At 36.5% G+C, this 25,765-nt stretch overlaps 1 protein-coding gene across 3 annotated transcripts in view; it reads left to right on the top strand.

Moving 5' to 3' along the window:
- The window catches only part of LOC111053818 (gastric triacylglycerol lipase), a 292,286-nt gene that overhangs the window by 25,738 nt on the left and 240,783 nt on the right, over positions 1-25,765 (top strand). For all 3 annotated transcript variants that reach the window (XM_039425920.1, XM_039425919.1, XM_039425921.1), the window contains exons 2-5: positions 387-657; positions 3,817-3,925; positions 4,846-5,098; positions 7,066-7,215. In XM_039425920.1, coding sequence (XP_039281854.1) covers positions 387-657; positions 3,817-3,925; positions 4,846-5,098; positions 7,066-7,215 — 783 coding nt within the window. The remainder of the gene's footprint in view (positions 1-386; positions 658-3,816; positions 3,926-4,845; positions 5,099-7,065; positions 7,216-25,765) is intronic.

The following is a 25,765-nucleotide window of genomic DNA, read 5'->3' as shown; positions in this document are numbered from 1 at the left end:
CAGATCGAGATATTTATTCTTTGTCCTTACCTGCTCATACATCAGCTTTTATCTGTTACCTACCTCGACTTTGGAGCGAACACATCAATTGTACAGCAGTGGCAGCCATAGATCATATAAATTCCTACAATAGAGCTTAAAACCCGACAAGACTCTGTTCTCGAAATATATTCTGAACGATATTTGGTCCAAATACCGTATTTTAATCCTTCAGAACTTATTAGAGACGCAGTCCCGTAAATTATCTACATCGGGATTTTTGCTCGACCTGTATGATTTTGTATGCTCATTCTTCACAGGTAATAATTTTAAGGTATCCGTCTTCGGTGTGCATCGCGCCATGATAAACTAACAAAGGTGATAATTCCCACTTTTCGAAATTCCAGGATGAACTAATCAGGAAAGCCGGGTATGATGCGGAATCCTATCTCGTTGACGTCCCAATCGGTCGAAATATAATAGTAGAGGAGAGGCAGGGTCAAAAACTTTGGTCGAAGAAAAAGGGAAAATATACTATGACGACGTTCAAAATAGAAATATTTCGAATCATACATCCTGGAAGAGACAGACTGAGGAATTTGCCAGTTGTGTTGTTGATGCATGGAGCCACAGGAAGCTCTTCAGACTATGTGTTTGCTGGCAAAGATGATAGTCTAGGTGAGTAAAGTTCTAGCTATTACTCTATTTTGATCCCTATGTTTCTCCACAAAGTAAAAGGATTTCTTTCTCTGTGTTTTTTCTAAAAAATGATGTGTTATCTTCTAATTCACGTAGTGAAGTAACGGGGACACTTCAAGTAAATGCATAAATTGACATAACATTCCTCAATTATTAGCTTTAGTATTTTCATTTATCCAGTAATATCAAAATAATAACATAATAACTATTATCGTGAATGATGAAAGACTAGATATTGATATTGTAAGGTTTTCAATAAAAATGTATTGCATTATCCACTTTGTTTAAAATTGATTTATTTAGTTCAATGGTTATAATACCTTACTTGGGACTAAAATAAATATTGATTCTGTAGATTTTCATATCAAGTTTACTAGTACAATGGGGTAATTTTCTATAATGCTATTCGATAATTGAAGCTTTTTACTAAAGAAAATGCCAATGAGTTTGAATTTGAAGCACAATTAGTGCAGTTTTTTAATTCCAAGTCCATTGAGTAGTTCAATAAAAGAATATTGTAGTATGCTTTGGCTCTTTTGATTTTACGTTTTTCTGTTGAGTATATTTTATTTCAAGGCAAAATGCATGCTTTGCCCCAACCCCCCAACCACAGAATGAATAACATTAAATTACACTTTCAAATAGATAACATTTTAATCATTTATATAGTAAAGATCAGCTCAATGACAAGAGTAATAATAATGTAGATCTATGCTTCTTCGTTATCGAACAAGTGTAGAGAAGTTATTTTTAAGACATTTTTCATTGACCCCCAAAGTCGGCTCCACTGCCCAGAACTATTAGAACAAACCCTAAAACCGACAGGTACAATGCAAAGTACGAGGATTCCACATATTCGAAAGGCACTCATAACTAGGCTTATAACTAGCCTTTTATAATAGAAGGATAGAATGATTCTCTCTATGATTTTATTGTATGAGGTATGGTTATACAGTTATAGTTATTACGACAATCAAAAACTACCAAGTAGCTTTATAGAAATAGATAACATTTTCATCATTTATATTGTAAAGATCAGCTCAATGAGAAGAGTAATAATGTAGGCCTATGCTTCTTGGTTATCGTACAAGTGAAGAGAAGTTATTGTTAAGACATTATTTTCTCTTGTATGTTTCACAAATCACTGACGAAACAGTACTTTGGCCAATCGACACTCTAAATTTTAAACACGTATCCTTGAAACCATTCTAGGTTGTCTACAGAACAGATCAAGCACGTTGGTCCACGGAATTGACACACTGATCCTTTGTCCTTTTTGAGGAGGGTGTGAGGGTTGGTTTTTGACAAATTTACAATAGATTCATCGGTTTTATACTTACGGTATATCCTAGAGACCTTATTACTACAAAATTGTGAAAAATGAAGTTGGATTCAAAATGGCGGATCCAAGATGGCGCACCAAAATTTCTATGTGACAAGGAAAAGCAGTTTTTTATTGGATAGAAACCTTTAATCAGACATCATCAAATTTCTCTCGAAAGAAATACATGGTGAGCATAAGGTCTTGCCCTGATTTTAAAAATTCATCACAGAATAACCGTTTGACATATCAATTTGTCATATCCATTTGACATATCAAATGGAAAATTATCCATGGTTGATAATCTTCTAGCTGTGGTGCAATGAACTGTTGCAACACGTCCAAGTAAATGTTAGCGCTAATGGTTTTTTCCGTGAATAAGAATCCAAATCTAATGTCAACTAACAGACAGCGTCATTGTTTAGGACTACTAGCGCCATCTATTGGTCAAAAAAACTACTAACACTAACCTATGTAACAGCGCCAGATTTAAATTATTATGTCAAACGGTTATTCTGTAATAAATTTTTTAAATCAGGGCAAGACTTCATGCTCACCCTGTATTTCTTTTGAGGGAAATTTGACGTTAAGTCCGATTAAGGTTTCTATTCAATAAAAAACAGTTCTTTCTTGTCACATAAAAATTTAGGTGCGCCATCTTGGATCCGCCATTTTGAATCCAATCGCTGTTTCCATACTTTTCACCAAACCTGTATAAAGTACCTTTTTATTTTGTCACTTCACAACTAGTTTTAACTCTTCAAGAGCTAGAAAATAACCCTTTCTAATTGTAATGACATTTGAAAATTCCACTTTTTCATTCTATCCCAACACAGCAAACCAAATACTATACTCATTCTTGGGTCTGATGGTAGAAAGTGATTCGAAATGGAAGCTACATATTACTCATGTCACTGGTAAATTGAATAGAGCCTTGTTTGCATTGAGAGTAATGGCTAGAGTAGGGAGTGAAAAAACTGTTCTTTTTGTATATCACGCTTATTCTCTGTCAGTTATGAGATATGGAGTTATTTTTTGGGGAAAAAGTATGGAGAATAATGGAATATTCATACTGCAGAAGAAAGCCATTTGGATAATTTATAAGATTAATACAATGCGCTCTTGCAGACCTTATTTTAAATAAAAGAGATTGCTGACGGCTCCTGCTATTTATATATTAGATTTAGCAATCTTCGTTTTTAAAAATAGACGAATGTATGAGGAGAACCAGGTGAGTCATCCCCATAATACACGATTTAGAGGTTTTGTTTACCCACATCACAGACTAAGCCTGCTGGAGAGTGACCCGTTTTATATGGGAATGAAAATATTTAATTCAATCCCATCCCACATAAGAGGAATTGATTGATTGAAGGAGTTCAAAAAAACACTCAGGGAATTCCTTATTGTATTGTGTCCGTACAGGTTAGCAGACTTCCTTGTTGAATAGTGTTTGATTGATGTATGTGATGTGGGATCTGTCGTGTTGAAATAGGAGGGATGGTAGATATTAGATTAAACTTTGACGTGTCATATACTGCGGGATCGTTGCTCCCTTAATGCAGTTCAGTAATTGTGATGAACAAGAAAAGTAAAGTAAAGTAATACCATTTTCAGGTGTAAAATTCATGGCTCTTGATGATTTGAAACTAGGTTACTCGTGTTGTGACAAAATTAAAGGATGATAGTTGATATAATTCTAATGTGCTTCAATAACTCTACTATTATTTACAAGGAATCAGACTACTGTGTCATCATAAAGTGTTCAAATTGTTGGTTATGAGAAGCAGAATAAATTGATAGTTATTGTTTTTCAGGGTTCTATCTTGCGGACAGTGGATACGACGTTTGGCTTGGTAATTTGAGAGGCAATTTCTATGGTGGACTGAATACTTACAAGAATGTTTCTGCTTTTTGGGATTTCAGGTAGCATAGCGCATTCAGCCAACAAAAATATTATGATATGAGCCTATTTATGATAAATTATCACTGAAGAATATTCAATTTTGGATGAAAATTATTAATAGAGTTCATGTCCAAACTTACAATCCACTAGTCCCATATGCTAGCCTATACCTCATGAACTTCACGCTTTTAATAGCCCTGTCAATAATAATTGATGCGCAACAAATCAGGGGAAAGCTGAATTTTTGCAGGGTGTTAGTATGCTGCATAGTACATAGCCTGGAACCGAAGAATTCCCATCGTTACACTGCTCGCTTCCACCACCCCCACCAGGAACCACCTACCGTAGTTCGAAACTACAGTGGTTTCTTAAAATGAGTATATCTCGGCTCCTAATAAAGATATCGATCTGACTCTTCTTATTAATGAATAGATCCACAATATTAATGCCATATAACATTTCGTCGTATATCTATTGTTCAGGTAGTTATTCCCAAAGTAAAGCAGAAAGGCTTTGTGGATTTTCCCCCCATAACTTAATAATATTTTCTAATTGAAGTTTAAGCTTCCTTTTTCCAAGAAAATTCCTTGTAAAAAAGTTTATAGCTCGTTCTTAGACCTTTAAAATGATGTATCATAAGTCATTATGAAATTTAATTTTGATTAAACTAATATTAATTATCTGTGTTTTCTTTTCTCAGTGGTTCGAGCTTTCACTGTGCCAACGACTGTGTGGACTTCAAGTGTCCTACAAACTCAGTATAGGCCTAAACACATTCAAGGGCCGTTTTCACGGTAGAAGCTGATTTGAATCAGCTATTGGTGTAATCTCAAATTGAATCGCTTAATTGAAACAAAACGTAACTGGATATTGATTTGATCCATTTTGAAGTGGCACTGTCGAAAATGGCTTATAATCGTCTGATTCTCTGATTATCCAGTTTCCACGAGATGGGACTCTACGATCTGCCGACCGAGATTGACTTCATACTGTCAGCGACGGGGCGGTCGAAGCTCTTCTACGTTGGATTCAGCATGGGCACTACATCTTCCTACGTCCTCTTGTCCAGCAAAACCATATATAATGACAAAATAGAACGGATGGTATCTCTGGCGCCAGTTGTTTATTTGAGTTGGACAAAGACCTCAAATTTCTTAGAGAAGTTAGCTTTGTGGAATCATAAGTTTTATGATGTAAGTTGATGGACCACAGATGGATTCGAATTTGAACCTAGGATATACAGCAGTAGAACCTCTTCTTCTTCTCCTTCTTCTTCTTCTTCTTCTTATTCTTGTTCTTCTTCTTCTTGTTTTCCTTCTTCTCTTTCTTCTTAAATAAAAAATCTTCCTTTTTATATATTTTATTAGTGCATAACTACAATGTTGGTTCTTATTAGTGGGAATGGTTCTCATGATAATAAGTTATGCACTAATAAGTTCATAGAAGGGAAGTACATTGGATAATATTCCAATTTTATTTCTTATTTTTCCAATTATAAATTTTGTAATTTTGTATTTTGTAATTTTGAAAATATTAGATTGTAATTTTTGAATTAAATGTTTGCTGGATAGATTCGTACAACGAGTAACGTTGTCACTGAGTGTCAACGTGGCTGCCTTGCCGCTTAAAAAATCAAACTAGCAAAACTTTTCGGTGCGTAGTGTTACCAAGGCAACGTTCAAGAATACTGTAGGTGCAACCACTTCCAGATATTAATTGTGTGTGCAGACTTATGTGCCACGAACAAGCGTATTCCACTTTTCATTAGTTGTTGTTGATGCTATAGGCCCTCCTATTATAACTTCTATTTCTGTACAAATTGGATAATACAGATATAATAAGAATAGGTTCAGCCGATGAAAAGTGGATAAGTCTGTACGCATAAGTAGGCTACGCATAAGTCTGTAAGTGGCGGATAAGTCTGTACGCATCTATAGAAATCATATGTTTCAGAGTGCACTCGTAAGTCGTACCTGATTTGACCATTATACAAATGTCTTAACTTAAACGATGAGCTTGGTGAAAACGGACATAATTTTATGAATATTGAACATAGAGTATGCTGTAATTGAAGTTAAAAATACTTCTCATAAGAAAAGTATTATTTTACTAGTCTTATTGAACGATCGTAAGCGAGTTCTTACTTTTGACTCGAGGTAAAAATCATTGTACGTCTGTCTGTATGTTCTTTAATAACTTTCGATATATTTGATCCATCAGCCCCAAATCTTTACAACATATTCTTCGTACCTATTCACAGATCAAGTTAGTTAGACAACGGAATTAACTCACTCAACCTTTTTTAGAACAAAGTAGCAGAAAAACATTGCAAGTGCATAATAAAAAAATTGTTGTGAATTATCATGATCCAGCTGAATTGCACACAATTACTACAAATTTTCCATTCATTTATAACAGCTGATGCTATTTGGGAGCTATCACACAGACTGTCCTTCATGCGCCGAAACATAATTTCTGTTGAGCGAAACACTCATAATCTACAACTTTTACATCAACTCGCTCCCTGCATATCTATTGTCTGTCTGTAACATAGCGTAATAAATAAAACTACTTGTGAGAGCAGTTGCAATGACGTTATTAGTAGGCCTATTATCAGTTTGGAATTTTGAATCATGATTCTGAATTATTCATCAATATGGAGTAAACTATAAAGCTCCATGGATTAACATATAATATTACTAGTTGCGGATTTCTAAGATCAATACAACAGTTCATGACCGAATTTTCCAACCCAGAGGGTCACTAGTATACGATTATTCATCTACCTCCAAACATGACATTTGCAATGTCTCGATTCGACCTTTACTCTTCTTGTGCTGTAGGGATATCTTTGAAACAGAATATAATTATTCTTCTAGTAGATAGTTCACTCTAGCCTATGGTATTCCACATCTGGTGATGCATGAAATGCTATTATAACCTTAATTTCCTCAGTAGACTTCTCAAATGTACCTTTTTTGTATTAAGCTTTCTACGTTTCTACGGTATGGTACATTCATTCATTGTGAAACATATACGAAGAGAGATCATTTCTGAACTGGAACTTCGCTCGTTCAATAATGAAATATTAGCTTACCACAGCTTTACAGTGCTATCAAGAATATTTTGATAAACTGAAATTTCTCTTTATTGTTTTCAGACAATATTAAAATTGGCACATGTAAGATCCTATTGGAGAAGTCCATTGTGGGGGTATAAAAGGCCAAAATGTCACAAGAAATGGTTGAGACCGATTTGTGACCTGGGAATTCAATTAATGTCATCTAATGATGTGACGTTATGTAATCAAGTGAGTTTATTATCATTGGAATAAAATAATGAATATATTATTTAAATATACTTATGCATATCTTATGAGGTACAGTAAATATATGAATGGAAGAAATGCCATGTTAATCAGGCTATAGTGCGCTCGGGCCTGTTTGTTTAACATCGGTTTCAATAGATTTTGAGTTAAAACCATTAGCTGATTCATTTATAACACATGATGATAAATATATTGATTCAATCCTTGATAAAAGTAACTATTCTCTCCTGTATAGTGGTCCAGAGCAACGAACTGGGATGTTCGGAACAGGGTTCATTGTGGCTAAGGAGTTGAGAGGAGCCCTGATGGAGTTCGAAGCATTGAATGAGAGAATGTGTCGAGTACGCCTTATGGGAAAATTTAGAAATGTTTCTGTTTTTTCAGTCCATGCTCCCACGAACAAGAAAAATATTGCTGATAAAAGTATGCTATGAACAATTGGAAGAAGTATGTGCTGAAATATCCAAATATGATCAATTGATCATTGTGGGAGATTTCAATGCCCAGATTGGAAAGGAAAGTTACTTACAGCAAGTGGCAGGGAAGTATACTCTGAATGGGAAAACAAATGAGAATGGGTTTCTTCTTGGTCAGTTTAGCATCAGAAATGACATGCAAATTAAGAGCACTCAATTCCCACCTTGGGAATATTCATCTTGGAACTTGGAAATAACCAGATGCAACAACAATCAATCAAATTGATCACGTGATAGTTGACTCCCGTAATTCATCATCGATTATTGATGTAAGAAGCTGTAGGGGACCTGATTGTGACTCTGACCAATTCATTGTGAAGTTAGTAGTGAGACAGAGGCTGTCAATGGCGAGTAAACAAAAGGTTATGCCTATAAGATGGGATGTTGAAAAGCTAAAGAGTGGAAGAGTCCGTAGTGAATACCTCAGATTAATACAGGAGAAAACTTTAAGCCAATGGCTTAAAGGAAGCAGCAAATGAAGCAATTGATCAGAAAAGATGAAAAAAAATGAGGAATAGTACGATAATGAGTGCAGGGAAGCAATTGGAGAGAAAAATGAAGCCAAAGCTCGAATGATACAACGAGAAACAAGGAGAAATTGTGAAGATAACAAGGAAAAACGAAGAATTGTCAATAGAGCATGCAGGAGAAAGAGAAGAGAAGTTTTGAACAAACAGTTAGAGGAAATTGAAGGTTTCTATGAACAGAATGAACAAAAAAGTTTTATAGAGCGATGGAAAAAATAAATAAAGAATATAGACCAAGAATTATTTCGTGCAAAGACAAAAGAAGGAGAGTTGTGAATGAAGAGGATAATATCATGGAGGGATGGGCCGAGCATTCCAGAGAACTGTTAACAGTAACAGATATCAATGAGGAGAATGTACATGAAGAAACAGGGGAGCCACTTAGTATTGAAGCGGAGTTTGTTGCAGGGCAAACATTAGAGGAGACAGAAATGGCTGTAAAACACCTAAAGAATGGAAAGGCAGGTGGCCAAGATATCGGCAGAAATTATAGAGTATGGTAGTGATGAAACAGTCAAGAGAATACATGAGCTGATAAGTATGATATGAAGAGATGAAACTATACCTCGAGATTGGAACATAGGTATAATATGTCCAATCTATAAAAAAAGGCGATAAACTGAACTGTAATAATATTATTGTTGAGTAACTCTTCTCATTGTAGCTTATAGAGTCTTATCAAGTAATCTTAACAATAGAATCAAGGCCTACATAGAACAAGTGCTTGGAGAATATCAATGCGGATACCGGCCAGAAAGGGCAACAGCAGATCAAATCTTTACAATCTGGCAAATCGCAGAAAAGTTTTATGAGCATGACCTTTACATATTCACATATTCTATCTATTGACTTCAAGCAAGCCTTGCATAGTAAGAAGTGAGCTATGAAAAAAGTTGGAGCACTACGCCTTACCAAAAAAGGTCATTGGTCTAGCAAAAATGACAATGAGTAGGAATGCAGCAATGGTCAAAACTGGTAATAGAAGGAGCAGCATTTTTGAATTTAACACAGGTATCAAACAAGGCGATGGACTATCTGCAATGGGGGCGCGACAGTCGAGACCGACGACAGTCGAGGCCTGCGACAGTAGAGGACTGTTTTCCAGTCCTCTACGGTCGTAGGCCTCGACTGTCAGGAAAGTACGAAAATTGAAGAGTCCTCTACTGTCGCCTAACGCAGGCGTCATTTGAGGACTCTTTTTTTAGGAGTCCTCTGCGGTCGCAGGTCTCAACTGTCGGGGCTGTTCAAATGTTGAAGAGGCCTCAACTGTTGCCTAACGCAGGCGACATTTGAGGCCACTTTTTCAGGAGTCCTCTACCGTCGGTGGCCTCGAATGTCGCAGGACTCGACTGTCGGGCCTGTACACTAGTAGTTCTGTGAACAGTAGACCTTGCGCAGTTATAAACCGCATCCTCCTCTTATACTGTCCATCAGAGTAAACCCTGTCTGAATGTCATGTCGGCGAGATAATGGTGTGAAAACGGCTAATGGCTGTTGGGGTTGGTGTATCAAAAATGCTAATATCAAGAGCTAATCTCCTTCAAGACTTACTAGGAACAGGACAGCTCGAGTTCAATGCAGAGGAAGTTCGAGAGACAATACTATGCTATTTTAGTTATTAATTGCATGCGTTATTGCACGCAATCAATAGCTCATTTATTTATTTATCCACAATGGAGACAATGGGTTTCCCCAAATATTTCTCCTTAACAATAAAAATTGTACAGATACAAACGTATTGTAACAAATTGAAATTCGGATGGATAAATAAAAATTCCTACTTGAAGAAATTTATATGTCTAAGTGGAATAATAGGCTAATATCGCCAAAGATGATAATGTTTATGGTGGATTCACGGAGGATCGGCAGCCTTGATTGTGGGTTGATTAGTTTGTGCTTTCCTCCCCTTCCCCCTCTCACAAAGAGGCAAGATAACCTCTCTCCCTCACCCCTCCTTCATCCTTCCCGTTTATCTTCCAACCCATCACTTCAAGAAGCATGCTCGAGAAGTCAACATCGTTTTCGTTTCGTTTCTCCTGATTCCATGGCGTTCGAGCTGAACGCAATTACCTCGTTTTGTTTCGTGATATATGTACAATATCATATAGGCCTACGCATAAAGACAGGATATCGTCAGCAGTAACTTCTACACACGAGATACAGTCCACTTCCTCGCCAGTTCCAAGGTTAGTGTAAATTAGAGACTTACTTTTGGGGCTGTCGACGTTTTCGTGAATTAGATCTTAACTGTACCCCAATCCATAGGCTTGTGGACAGGACGGGATTACCACATGGTCCGATCAGGCCTGGGATATGTTCTATTTCCAAGAGATTTATTTTTCAATTTAAATTTCAATCGTTAATAGTAGAGTTACTTGTTGATGCATGCACTGATATCCATGTTGAATCCAGTTACAAAGTTCCTTCCCAAATCTCCTTGTTTATCTAATCAGTTACTAAGTTACAATGGCAAGCCCACAAGCCTTGCTAACTATTCGAGTGATAAAGAAAGATACTTTGTTTAGCCGTGTTCAACAAGCTTATGACTTGTTGAAGGACATCAATGATCCTAAATTTCAATCTCAATTTTTGATAAGAAGCATATCTATTGGAAATACTGTGAAAGAATATTCTGCACTCTTAAATGAAATCAATGAATTATCTATTCAAGTTGAACCTACTGAAGAACCTGAATATCGATCACTTACCGTTATTGATAATTTATCCTGTGCAATAATAAATGCTCGTGATAAATTGATCAAATTAAAAATGAGAAACCGAAGAAGAAAATTGAACCCTCAACTTCAACCTCTCATTCTCCCCGTTTGAACATGATATTAACTCCAACTGAAATAAAACCGTTTGATGGCTCTGATATTTCAGACTGGCCTAGATTCAAAAATATCTTTTCATCATTGATTGTGGATGATAAATATTATTCTCCTGTTCATAAATCCCATATTTTGCATAATTTGTTGAAAGGCGAAGCAGCCAGAGTAGTAAAATCTTTTCAGATAAGTAGTGATTTTGATTTGGCATGGAAAACTCTATGCAAGCGTTATGAGAGTGATAGGGTGTTAGCTAACTACTACCTAAATAAGATTTTGAAAACCAGTTCAATCCCATTTAAACCTTCGTTACAATCGCTTCAAGATTCTCTTGTTGTAGTAGGTGATAGTATTACCACTCTGAAGTCGTTGAAAGTTCCAACAGTTGATCGATTTCGTGAATAAGAGAGTTAGATCTTATCAATTATCTGCATGTGATGTGCCATCTGTTAATGAACAAAAATCTATCGAAAAGCCGAAAAATAAGTCATTTCAGAAAAAGGTTGTCTTATCTACTCAGGCTGATAACAGCGTTCGAAATAAAAGCAGCTTAGTTACTTGTGAATTGAATGATAGTGCTGAAACAAAATGCTCATTTTGCAACTCAACGAATCATTCGTTATTCAAATGTCCTGCTTTCTTGAAAAGAGATCCAAAAGCTAGGAATGAATTTATTAAATCATTGAGAGTCTGTTTCAATTGTTTCTCCAAATTTCACGCTGTAAACCAATGCAAGTCTAAATCGTTGTGTTATTGTGGTCGTATGCATAATAAATTACTTCATTATCCTCGTAGTAGTGATAATAGCCGTTCGAATTCTCCTGTTCATTATCAGAAGTCTACTGATAAAATCTCTGAAGTTGCTTTGGAATCGAAATCCGTTGATTCGATCACTCAAACTGATAGCACTATGAATGTTGTTGAGAATTCAAATTCTTCTAAGCATTGTGGTATCACTGATAATGTTATTGATAAGTCATCAATTGTTAGTTTAATTCCTAGAACGAGTGTTGTTCTAGGTACTGCTCGAGCAGTTATTGGAAATTTATCTGGTTTGTTCATTGGTGTTCGTTTAATGATTGATTCTGGTAGTACTGCTAATTCCATCACAAAAGATCTTGTTATGAGACTTGGTTTATGTGTTCATGATTGTCAACAAAATTTCTCTGGTTTGAATTCCTCGAGTGTAGGGAATTCTTCTGGTGTTGTGAAATGTTTGTTGAAACCTAAGGGCTTAAATCACCCTCGTTTAGAAGCTGAGGCTTATGTGATTGATAAAATAGTTGGTTCATTGCCCCCTATTTATCTCAGTTCAAAAGTGCAAAATGAGTTGAAAAAATTCAACCTTGCTGATCCTGTGTTCTATGAACAACGTTCCGTTGATCTTCTATTGGGATGTCAGTTATTCAACAAAATATTACATCATCATAGTCAAGTCTCATCTAGTGGAGAGTGTTCGTTTTGCGTGATTCCTACCGTGTTTGGTGACATTATTTCGGGTGAATTTCCAAATCATTCCGGTCTTCTTAATCAGCCATTGACTGCATTAATGACGTGTCCCACCTCTGAGAACTCGTTGAATAATTTGGTTCATAAGTTTTGGGAAAGTGAAGAAATTCCTAATCATAAATTTCCTAGTCCCGATGATGAGTTTTGTGAGAAACATTTTGCTGAAACTCACACGCGTGATACTGAAGGAAGATATGTTGTTCGTCTCCCTTTCAAAGTTGACACTAATCAACTCAAGTTTCATGAATCTCATTATGTTGCTTTAAATCGTTTTCTGTCGTTGGAGCGTCATATGCTGCGTGATGCTCGTTTGAAATCTGATTGCGTAGCATTTATGGAAGAGTATCTTCTTTTGGATCATATGGAAGTTGCTAAAAAACCAGGTAAATATTTTATTCCTTATTTTTGTGTATTCAATCCGTCATCACCTACAACAAAGGTTCGTGTTGTATTTGATGGGTCTGCTAAAAAGAGTCACATTTCGTTGAATCAAGTTCTCCATTAAGGTCCAAAATTTTTAAATGACATATGTGATGTGTTAACTAGATTCAGACTTCACTCATTCGTATTCACGTGTGATGTTACGAAAATGTATCGTGCTATCCTCGTTGATGAAGAAGATCGTTCTTTCCTTCACATATTGTTTCGTAAAGATCCTCCCGATGATATTGTCGTTTATGAGCTCGAGACAATCACATATGGTTTGAAACCGTCTGGTTTTCTTGCTCAACGTGCTCTCATTCAACTGGCGAAAGATGAAGGAGATAAAATTCCGTTGGCAGCAGCAGCTATTCGTGATGATATATATCACGACGATTTTCTCACAGGTGCTTATTCGTTGGAAGAAATCTGTGAAATAAAATCACAACTTTGTAATCTTCTAAACTGTGCTCATATCAAGTTGAATAAATGGAGCAGTAATTCTCCTGAGCTCTTGGATTTGATTCGTTCTGAAAACACTCGAGTACCACTTCATATCAGTGATGAGCCTAATTCAAATGTGAAAGTTCTTGGCATAATGTGGAACCCAACTACTGATTGTTTTCATATTGAAGTCTCCGTTCCAGAGTTTCAAAAGAAAAACTCTAAGCGCACTGTTCTGTCCGTTATCGCACGTCTGTATGACCCTCTCGGTTTTATAGCTCCAGTAATATTCAAAATGAAATGTTTTTCACAAGAGCTGTGGAAGTTGGACATCGATTGGGATACGCCGATTCCTGTTGTCTACAACGAATGGTGGAACGAGCTGATGAGAGAGCTTCCTGCTCTAAGTTCAATTTCAATTCCTCGATGCGTTTATGGTGATGCCTTTTCTTGTCAAATACTTGGGTTTTCCGACGCATCGCAGAAAGGGATCTGTGCTTGTATCTTCTTGAGAGTTGTGTCGTCAGAATCTATGGTGAAATGCTTCCTGTTGAAAGCTAAAACTAGCAACGTTGTTGCTTTCCCGATTGTATGTTTCAGTCCTTCCTTCACTGGAAAAAATCAATCTTCAATTTACGTTTCTATTCAGTGATTCAACTAATTTTTTATCTTGGTTGCATATACCTCCTTACAAGTTGCAAACGTTTGTTGCAAATCGTGTTGTGAGAATATTAGAGTTGACTAATATTTCAGATTGGAATCACATTGGTACTGATTTCAATATTGCCGATGTTGGTTCAAGAGGCATTTCTCCCCAAAAGTTGTGCAATTCGCAAGATTGGTTCAATGCTCCAACGTGGTGTTCTAATTCGTTGTCATGTTGGCTGCTGTCATCTATGACTTACCCTGCTACTGGAATTCTGCGAGATGTGAAACAAAATAAAGGTGTTGTTTTGAATATCACTGAAGAGACTGCTGTTATTCAGATAACACGTTTCTCCTCATACATGACATTGTTACATTCCTGTGCTTATGTTTTACGTTTTGTGAATAACTGTAAAGCATCAATTAGAGGTGTCTGTCGTAAATCAGGCGCACTTAGTGTTCAAGAGTTGAAAAGTGCACAAATTTATTGTGTTAAAATTGTTCAAAAGTGTCATTTCAATCGTGAACTCGACCTATTGAATGAGGGTAAACCTTGTGATAAGAGTTTCCAAAAATTGTCTGTATTCTTGGATTGTGATGGTGTGATTCGTGTTGGTGGCAGATTGGTAAATAGTGCTTTAGGATATGAAGCCAAGCATCCTTGTTTGATACATAAAGATAGTCATTTTACTAAACTCCTCATTGAGTATTATCATATTTCTCATCTTCATGCTGGACCAAGAATAGTGCATGCTCTTATTCAGCGTTATTTTTGGTTTGTTGGAGCACACAGTGTTATCAGAAATGTGATTTTCAATTGTACTCGTTACCGTTTATTCAATGCAACTCCTGTTGCTCCCGTCATGGGTGATCTTCCCAGCTCTCATGTTGTTCCCAGTGCTCCCTTCCTGAAGGCTGCGGTCGATCTAGCTGGTCCTTTCACAATCAAAGAGAGTATTCGGCCCGAAGCTTGTACATACAAGGCATACTTTGCACTGTTTGTCTGTCTGGCAACGGAAGCTTGTCACATTGAGGTGCTTACAAGTCTTTCATCCGAAGAGTTTATTAACACTCCCCATCGTTTTGTTCCTAGGCGTGGATTGCCTAGAGAAATATTCTGTGATCAAGGGACGAATTTCAAAGGTGCTGTGCGACAATTAAAGGAAATTGTTGAATTTCTCAGATCATCAGAAAATCAATCCAACGTCTGTGATGCGATGTCATCTAGAAGCATCCAATTTCGTTTCAATATTCCACATGCTCCTTCCATGAATGGAATCTGTGAGTCTATTATTGAAAATGTGAAATTCCATTTGTTTCGTGAAGTGAGAAATTCGGTCCTAACTATTGTTGAGCTTTGCACTCTGTTGGTGGAAATTGTAGCGATACTCAATTCGAGACCATTGTATGCGCTCTCTTCATCTCCTGATGAATTATGCTTGGAGCTGTATGTTTCAACATAAGTCATAGGTGCTAGGGCCGAAAGTCAAATCAAATAGTGAGCTTAGAGCTGTATGTTTCACCATGAGAGGTTGCGGGCGCTAGGGCCGAGAGTCAAATCGAATAGTAAGCTTAGAGCTGTATGTTTCAACATAAGTCATAGGCGCTAGGGCCGAGAGTCAAATCAAATAGTAAGCTTAGAGCTGTATGTTTCAACATAAGTCATAGGCACTAGGGCCGAAAGTCAAATCAAATAGTAAGTTTAGAGCTGTATGTTTCAACATAAGTCATAGGCACTAGGGCCAAAAGTCAAATCAAATAATAAGCTTAGAGCTGTATGTTTCAACATAAGTCATAGGCACTAGGGCCAAAAGTCAAATCAAATAGTAAGCTTAGAGCTGTATGTTTCAACATAAGTCATAGGCGCTAGGGCCAAGAGTCAAATCAAATAGTAAGCTTAGAGCTGTATGTTTCAACATAAGTCATAGGTGCTAGGGCCGAGAGTCAAATCAAATAGTGAGCTTAGAGCTGTATGTTTCAACATAAGTCATAGGCGCTAGGGCCGAAAGTCAAATCAAATAGTGAGCTTAGAGCTGTATGTTTCAACATAAGTCATAGGCGCTAGGGCCGAAAGTCAAATCAAATAGTAAGCTTAGAGCTGTATGTTTCAACATAAGTCATAGGCGCTAGGGCCGAGAGTCAAATCAAATAGTAAGCTTAGAGCTGTATGTTTCAACATGAGTCATAGGCGCTAGGGCCGAGAGTCAAATTAAATAGTAAGCTTAGAGCTGTATGTTTCAACAAAAGTCATAGGCGCTAGGGCCAAGAGTCAAATTAAATAGTGAGCTTAGAGCTGTATGTTTCAACATAAGTCATAGGCGCTAGAACCGAATGATAAGTTTGAAACCAATTGTTTCACCATAACAAATCATAGGCGCTAGGGCCATAAGAGAATAATTGAAACTGAAGTTTTCAACATAACACACAGTCAAATCATAGGCGCTGGGGCCATAAGAGAATATTTGAAACTGAAGGTTTCAACTGTCACACTTAAGAAATGCTTGTGTGAACAGTGTTATTGATTCATCACTTGAAAGAATCCAGCCCGACCACTTCCAACATAGGGAAAGGGGTCTAATCAATCTAAAATTCACTGACGCTCATTTGGTGGATAAATTACCAATATATTAGATAAAAATTATTAAGAACAAGGCAATACATGATTTTTAACAGTCGTTGACCACTACTTAATAATTTTCAAAACCTGAAAATGACAATCTCAAAAAGAAAGAATCTAGGGGATCCAAGGATACCCAATACGTAACTGAAATCCCCAAAAGATCAACATTGATCTTGAATACAAGGAAAATAATCCAAAACAGAAATAAGCAAGTCCACCCAAGTATTACTCAATATCCAATAAAAGAATTAATGCATGTTCAAAATAAAAAGATAAAAGAAATTACTATTCAAGGGATACTTGGATCACCTAAGATTCCACAAATACAAAATCAGTGAATCTCTGATTAGGTTGCTGTCCAATTCGTTCATCTAACATCACCCCAGTAGTATTGCGGTCAAGTGTTCCTCAAATACACTGCTCGATCATTTCCGACTCAACACGGACAGTGAAAGGAATACAATAATTCATTATCGAGAACAAACTATTATATTCACAACCTGACAAGGATGAACGAATAACTTCCCCCACTATTCGCCGATTGTTCCAGTTGGGTAGAATAATTGGAGATGTATTACCTCAATTCGGCGAACTTTCCAATTGGGAGTAACAAACTCTGGTAGTTCAACAGCATTCGGCAAAATTAGATGGTTATGCCATTGTACAGCCGTGGTCCAACAGATCGTCCGTGACGTCAGAATCAGAATGTCGCCCAGCTCGTGGAGTGTCGGACAGTACGCCAAGATCGTGAATCCCCATGTCGTGGACCGCTTAAAATAATAAACAATCTACAATAGTCTCTACTCCTCTAACAATAGGAAATCAAAAACAAATATTTTCAATTGGAATAATTTTAAGGAGTTCAAAAAAGAGTTTCGAATTATGCAACAAATCTATGCTTTGCGCACCTAACCTACTGTATAACAATCATTTCGGTTATTTCTATCTTAAGCATGGAGCCTACATCCAATGTATTGGCCACTCTTGAATTTTAATCAACTAGTACTACGGCAAATAATAGTGGAATATCAAAATTATAATATTTCTTCATCAACATAACTATTGGAATAATTGTCATCTGAAATTTGTGGAGATTAGCTCTCCCCACTTTGAACAGAAGTGATTATCGATGTTTAAATGAAATAACTTTTAACAGAAAACAAAGTAATATTTCTGCATCCTGACTTCCTATTCTAGTAGTAAAATTTGTTATTCTCGTCCAGAGAATCCATTGGATCACTTAATTACACGATCTAACCTGCAAACCTACAATCTAACCTGTCGTACATTGAATATGCAACCTTATATTGGTCTTATTACTTGTTTCGAGTCTATGGAAAACAATGTTCCCATTTTTGGTATAATTATTACAAATAATAATTAAATACTTATGCTAGTACATACCTTTTGCGGATTTAATAAACAAGTGACAGAAGCATTTGGTTAGCTTGGCTTGTTCAATAGTCAAACGTTTGCAAAGAAGTGCATTTACTCAAATGAGACATAGATTAATAGCTAGGTGAACGAGATAATTTGGTAAATGAGTTAGGCATGTTAAAATGCCAAAATATAAATGCTAAAAGAAAGAAAAACTATTCTTTAACAACACAAAATAGCTACATTGGTTAGAATACAACAACCAAGCCAAAACAGAAGCCAGCTATTCTCTCTGCCTGGCTTCCTGAGCTTTCTAGACTGCCTGGAAGGTAGACAGCCAGCGCCCTCTACAACTTTGTTAAACCAAACTTTATTGAATTAAAGCAGTAAAAGGGAACTTATTTACCAATCAAATGATGGGCAATAAAACAGTTGAAACAAGGGATTTGATAGGTTTATTCAGTTGGAGCGAAACCTCAACTAGCAATCAAAGCAGTCGGCAAGGCAGACTGGCAACAAATTTAAAGAAAATTTCCCACAATGAGTTAAAAGGGAGAAAAACCAGATGGCTTCAGTGGGAACTTTAAATAAATCAACTACCTTGTAATGGGACCATTACACAACATAACAAAGTAGAATTATGTTCAATACTCAGCTGAAAGAATTTCTTGGTTTTCAAGCAAGAAAAACTAGACAGCAATATGTAATACTCCAAGGTTGTCATGAGACAGGGCTGGACGCAGGTAGCAGGAAACATCATTGATAAAAGAAGTACAGGTTACAGCTTAACATCAGTGGATGACATGAGAAAGTTTGTTTGCATGTAGAAATTCAATTATGCCTCGAATTTAGGTGTTCAATAAAATTCGTTCGTTCGTTCGTGTCAGGTGATCATACTTGTATTATATGCCTAAATTAGAATAGTAATCCACTGTTATAGCAGCTTCGTCATTAAAATTAAAGAGGTCTTGTCGATTGCATGCTGGTGCAAGACGGCACTTTAGGAGGTGGTCATCTGACTGGATGTCTCCACAGTCACAATAAGGATCATCAATCTGCCTCCAAGTAGTGCGGTTTTCTTTAGTGCAAGCACACTCTGCTCTAAGGCGGTTCAGAGTTTTCCATTTACTGTACGGTAGCTCTGCTCCTGCTGGCAGTTGCTCCCTCAGCACTGAGTCAGTGGCATCTGCACCCTCATGCCAGAGTCGAATTCTTTCTTGTGGTGCTGAGGAGCCCAGCTCCTGTGTCTCTGTTAGAAAGCTGCGACGGGACTTCAAACGGTGAATTGCAGGGGTATGGCCAAACATTGGATGCCTTTCATCATTAGCTTGGCGAGTTCGCTCGGCCCTACCTGCTATCTCTCTCCGGATTGATGGAGGGGCTATCCCACTCAGTTGGTAGAGGTAGTGAGTTTTAGTTGGTTTTAGGCAGCCAGTCACAATCCGGCAGCTTTCGTTGAGAGCCACGTCTACCTTCTTAGCATGGGCTGAGCGACCCCACACAGGACAAGCATATTCACCAGTGGAGAAACACAGGGCTAAGGCTGTTGTTCGCAGGGTGTGAGCATCAGCACCCCAGGCAGACCCAACCAGCTTGCATAAGAGTGCATTTCTGGAGTTGACCTTCTTTTTCGTTTTTTCACAGTGAGCTTTGAATGTCAGGCTTCTGTCCAATTGAACACCAAGATAAGTTGGGTTTGCCACATGTGTCAGCTGCTGGCCAGACCAAAAGATTTTAAGCTCCCTTTGGGCTTCTTTGTTTCTGAGGTGGAAAGCACTTACTACAGTCTTTGTTGTGTTCACCTTCAGGAGATTTGCTTTGTAGTATTTGACTAACTCTGGAATGAAACTATTCAGCTTGTCTTCGAATTCTTTAAAGGTGTTTCCTTTGGCTGCTACTGCCAGGTCATCAGCATAAATGAAATGTTTTGTGCTGTCTCCAATAGGTTGGTCATTCACAAAAACATTGAAAAGGGCAGGAGCCAGGACACTTCCTTGTGGTAGTCCATTCTTTTGTTTGTACCACTTGCTACAATTGTTCTTTATATGGACTTGGAAACGTCTATCAGTGAGCATCAAGCGGATAACCTTTATCAAACTGTAATCGTATGTCACATTATATAGTTTGTGAAGGAGTTGTCTATGATTAATTGTGTCGTACGCTGCTGACAGATCAACCAGAACCATGCCACTAACCTTCTTCTCCTGGAAACCATCCTCAATGTATTTAGTCAGGTTTAGTACTTGGCCTGTACATGATTTTCCTGGGCGGAAACCAGCTTGTTGAGGGATTAATTTGCTCTCTATAAGAGAAGATATTCTATTGAGGATAACTCTCTCGAATTCAATAAAATGAATTTCTGAGCTTGCAACGACATTACAATGACCGACAGGGAAGCTAAGACAGGAGGAGGAAAGGTATACAAACCTCGAATTGAAGTGCAAGAAGTCAGACACAAAATGCGAAATGATTATTCAGAACAATAATTAATGACTGAGAATGATAAATTTCATCACAAAAATATCAAGTGTAGACAAAATAAGAATAGATTGTGAAAAAAAAAATACCAAAATAGACAGTGAAAAGCAGCTGATTTACAATATACACGAAAACATATGAGCAAAGCAAGCAAGATGGTGGAGAAATCGTCTGCATGACAGTGTACTACAAACTTAGACCAGTTATAGAATAGACACGCTGGGAAGTCTAGCCTCTGAAGCCAACATCCACTGCGAAATTCTCCCACCTTGATGTCACAACAGTGACATCAGGCATCGTATTGAAAACTTTCAGATTCTGTCTATTTCAGATTCATGGTGTTTTTAGACTATTTCTAGCTACAGGCAAAAACGATATCTGTTGATTTATGATGTGTTATGTGATATCGGCTTCAAAGTTATAATGTGTTTCGGAAATAATAAGGTACAGTAGCCTACAAAACTAATTTATTGTCATGCTGCAATAAGTTCACTTACATCATAACCAAGGATAATATTACAGTTACAACTTACAATATTCATGTGTTTAAATTTCAACTTAAACATGAAAAAATATTCCACTTTTTTTCCTAAAAATATCAGTGCAATTATATGCTGTGCAGGAGATTACCATTTTCATAAATAATAATTACATGAATAAATAACAATCTGCTATGGAAAACAAGCTATGTTTAACAACAATGTCTATACACGTCACTGTTGTGATGTCAAGAATGAATATACAATTGGCCGTGTCTATTCCATAACTGGTCTAAGACTACAAATGACAACATAACCTAAAACTGAAACCTAATTGAAATATAAAATATACAAGGTGAGTGCATTGTGAATTCCAACATAAAATGGAAGAATGGAAAATGTAGAAGAATGAGAAGGAGTCCTCTATAATATAGAAATTGGAAAATGATTAAATAAAACAAAAAAATAGAAAATTTGAAACGAGAAGAAAATCTAACTTAATTTTTCACAACTCTTGTGATGATTAAGAAAAGGAATATGTAACGGGAAATGGAACAGGTTTCAGTACTTTATAATATGGGGAATATTTTTTTAATAATCTTAAGAAAATGCTTATCTCGTTTGCTTTAGCTTGTTTTGTCAGCGGAATTCTTGAAATAAAGGTTTGATTCTCTGAAGGTTCATCATTGAGTGTGCTAGGCAGTATGTGCCGAGCTATGAATTTAGACAGTTGATTTGGAATTTAGAATTTAGAAGCACACACAATATAACTTAATAAAAGGGATGCTTGATAAACATACCTAGTGCTAGAGAACGGGAAACCAGAAATGACAAGAGAGACAACGGAATAGAGAGAAGATATCAACTATATTGTCACCTCTTACAATTAAATTCAACAATTAATAAAACAAAATGAAGTTACATCATGAAAACCAAAAAAAAATTACTCTATTTAGAAGTGTAATGAAAAACCTCTGCATTCTAGGCTTTATTGATCAAATTCAAATTCTTTCTTTATTCAAAAAAAAAAAAAAAATAATTATACAATCAAATGCATTCCAAAAATCAAATACAATATTGTTTCCTAATTTCTAATATGTGTTCCCTATAGGCTACCCTGTGTGGGGACACTTGAATATATATAATAAATATTTATATACAAATTTAAATATTATATCATGAAGAACATAATAATTGAATATGGTATTATATTGAAATAAATCAATATGTCAATATTTATAATCATTCTTGCACACATTCATACGCACACACATTCACATATGTGCACACATTCATACGCACACACATTCACACATGCGCACAAACACACACACCACACACAACACACACACCACACACAACACACACACACACACACACACACACACACACACACCACACACACACACACACACACCACACACACACACACACACACACACACACACACACCACACACACACACACACACACACACTTACACAAAACTTAAAACTATGTACGGAGTGGTTGCTGTTTTTTTTCATATTTGGTTCAATTTTATTCATAGTTAACGTTTCGTTTTTTTTTTTTCAAAGTGCTGATGTAATTATACCATAAATGAATGCGTTTTGAAGAAAGATACAGTGATTGAAATTTGATACTGTCTTACTGTTTACGCATACCGGACGGGATTTGTGAGTTCAATGATCTTTGATTGTTGCAGTGTTCATGTCGTGTAATGTGTAAATTATACTAAATTTAGACCTATATTAATTTAGTAAAAAAATCATTCGGGTTGTCTAGTTGTAAAATGAAATTCTTGATTTCTTTTCTAAATAACTGACGTGACGTTATTTTCCTTGTTGTTACTGGAAGTGAATTGAATATTTTTATAGCTATGTATTTGAAGTGTCGTCTGGAATGTTCTAATCTTGGTTTTGGGAGGTTAATGTCCTGTGAATTCCTGAGGTTTATTCTTTCTCTCATCTGTTGAATATCGAAATTATTTTCAGCTAAATCCAGCAATGCTTTGAATAGAAAAGAATGTCTCACTGATAATATTGACAGTTCTCTGAAGAGCATCATTGAACTATATTGTTTAGGTTTATTACAAATTATTTTTAATATATGTTTCTGACCAGTAATCACAGGTTTAATATGAACATTGTATGCACTCCCATAGCATATTATTCCATAATTTATTCTAGAACCAATAATTGCATGGTATAATTGTAACAATACTTCTTTTGGACATAACTGTCTGAGGTAATAGAACTTCCTTATGTATACAAATAACTCATTTTTTATCTTCTGTACATGATCTGACCAAGTGAGCCTACTATCCAATATGAGGCCCAGATATTTAACTGTACGTGCTTGTTTTATAGTTTCACAGTTACACAATAAATTATTCACCTGTTGCGCACAAACTAATTTATGGAAGTAAATACTAGTTAACTCCTGATCCGTGTTTTGAAGATTAAATTGTATTATATTAGATTTGTTTGTGTTGATAGTTAATTTATTTTCGCAAAACCACCACCTAAGGTGCTCAAGATCCATTTCTAATTTATTTTTAAGTTCTTGATTTGTTTTGGCCGAATAAAATATAACTGTATCGTCTGCAAAAGATGTAATCTTTCCCTGTAAGTCACCATCCGTCAAATCGTTAATAAAGACCAGGAATAAAGTACTTGATAACACTGATGAGTAACACTGATCAGTAATGAATTCATAACAGATTCAAAATTAGAATAAATATTTCAACATCTGATAACAGAAACATAGGAAGAAAACACTAGTCATATGATGATTCAATATCATCACATTCTTCCCGTCTTTAGGAATTCAATGAATAGTCTTTCAAATAAGAAGGCATTTTGCGCTCTCTATAAGATCTTCGCAGGGTGCCATCAGGAGGCTCTTCTTCATCACTGAGGGGGAATCCTGTATTTGTTTCATCTTGATTTTCATGATAATTTTCTTGATTGTTCTCAGGCTCTGCGTGATCACTAAGGCTTGATCCTGCATTTGTATCATCTTGATTTTATCGTTATCTTCTTGAATGCTCTCTTCTCCTCGAGGGGCAAGGTTTTTCAATGATACAGTTGTCTCTCTTCCATCACTAAGCCGTACCTTGGCATATTGTGGGTTGATTTGAAGAATATCCACCTCCTCGACCAATGGATCGAATTTACTTCTTCGTATAGGTACTTTCATTAGGACTTTGTTTGAAGGGGCAAGCCAGGTTGGAAGTCTATACCATTAGATGATTGTCTATAGTGTCGGAACATCCTATCATGTGGCGTCTCATTAGTAGCCGTGCACAATAGGAATCGAATAGAATTTAGAGAATCTGGGAGCACAGATTCCCAATCAGATACATCCAAATTTCTATGCTTCAATGTAAGAGACACTGTGCGCCAAATTGTACCATTTTCTCGTTCGATTTGGCCATTTCCTGGTGCGTTATAAGGTGATGACATGGAAGTGGCTACTCCTCGATTATGAAGGAATTCCTGCAGCTCTCTGGATTTGAAAGAGGTTCCATTGTCAGTATGTACATAAGAAGGTAAACCAAATGTGGTAAACAAGTTCACAAGGCACTGAATTACAGTTGATGAATTCATATTCGGACAAGGGTATGCAAACGGAAACCTAGAGTACTCATCAATTATTGTCAACAAATATTTGTTTTTAGTTTTTGATGGAAGAGGACCCTTGAAGTCCACGCTTAATCTTTCAAATGGATGTGTCGCCTTCATGAGAGTAGATTTCAATTTCTTGAAAAATTGAGGTTTTATGGCATTACATGTTTGACATGAAGAAGTCATTTTTCTGACATCCTCAACTGAATAGGGTAAATTATGAGTTCTTACCCAATGAATCATTCTGGTCACTCCAGGGTGACACAAGTCACAGTGTAGGGAGTGTAATTTATCGGTTTGAGTTGCATTACACACTCTGGAAAGTGCATCTGCTACTTGGTTGTCCTTTCCTGGTCTGTAAATTATTTCGTAATTGCAGCATGACATCTCCAATCGCCATCGTTGTATTTTTTCATTTTTTATTTTATTTTGATGAGTCATATCAAACATGAATGATACAGAGCGCTGGTCTGTGATAATTTTGAAGAATCTTCCAAGTAAGAGATGTCTCCACTTTTTAAGAGCACACACAATAGCAAAAGCCTCTTTTTCAATGGATGAATGTTTACACTCACTATCATTCAGCTTCTGAGAAAAGAATGCTACTGGACGTCCACACTGTGATAGGACAGCTGAAATTGAAAAATCAGATGCATCTGTTTCAACCACAGAAGGTTCAAAGTCGTCAATTGTACTAACTACTGCCTTAGAAATCTCAGTTTTGAGTTGATTGAAGTCAGCTATAGCTTCAGAAGTCAAAGGAAAGGTCTTTGCTGTAAGAAGCCGTTTAGCTTTATCTGAATAATTGGATATCCATTTGGAATAGTGTGCAAACATTCCAATTGTTCGCTCAAGAGCCTTTCTATTATCTGGGGGTGGAAGATTGAGCAATGGTTTCAGACGTTCAGGGTCAGGAGAAATTGTCCCATTTTCAATTTTATAGCCAAGCAAGCTTATTGAAGTAAGTGAATATTTGCTTTTTTCTGTATTGATTGTAAAATTATATTTTTGTACTGCATCTAAGAATTTTTTGAGATTCAAATCATGTTCCTTCTGATTCCTACCACATATTGTCACATCATCCAGGTATGCATACGTTT

The sequence above is a fragment of the Nilaparvata lugens genome, chromosome 4 (genome assembly GCF_014356525.2).
Source record: "Nilaparvata lugens isolate BPH chromosome 4, ASM1435652v1, whole genome shotgun sequence".
NCBI lineage: Eukaryota > Metazoa > Arthropoda > Insecta > Hemiptera > Delphacidae > Nilaparvata > Nilaparvata lugens.
This window is presented reverse-complemented; position numbering and strand designations above follow the sequence as displayed.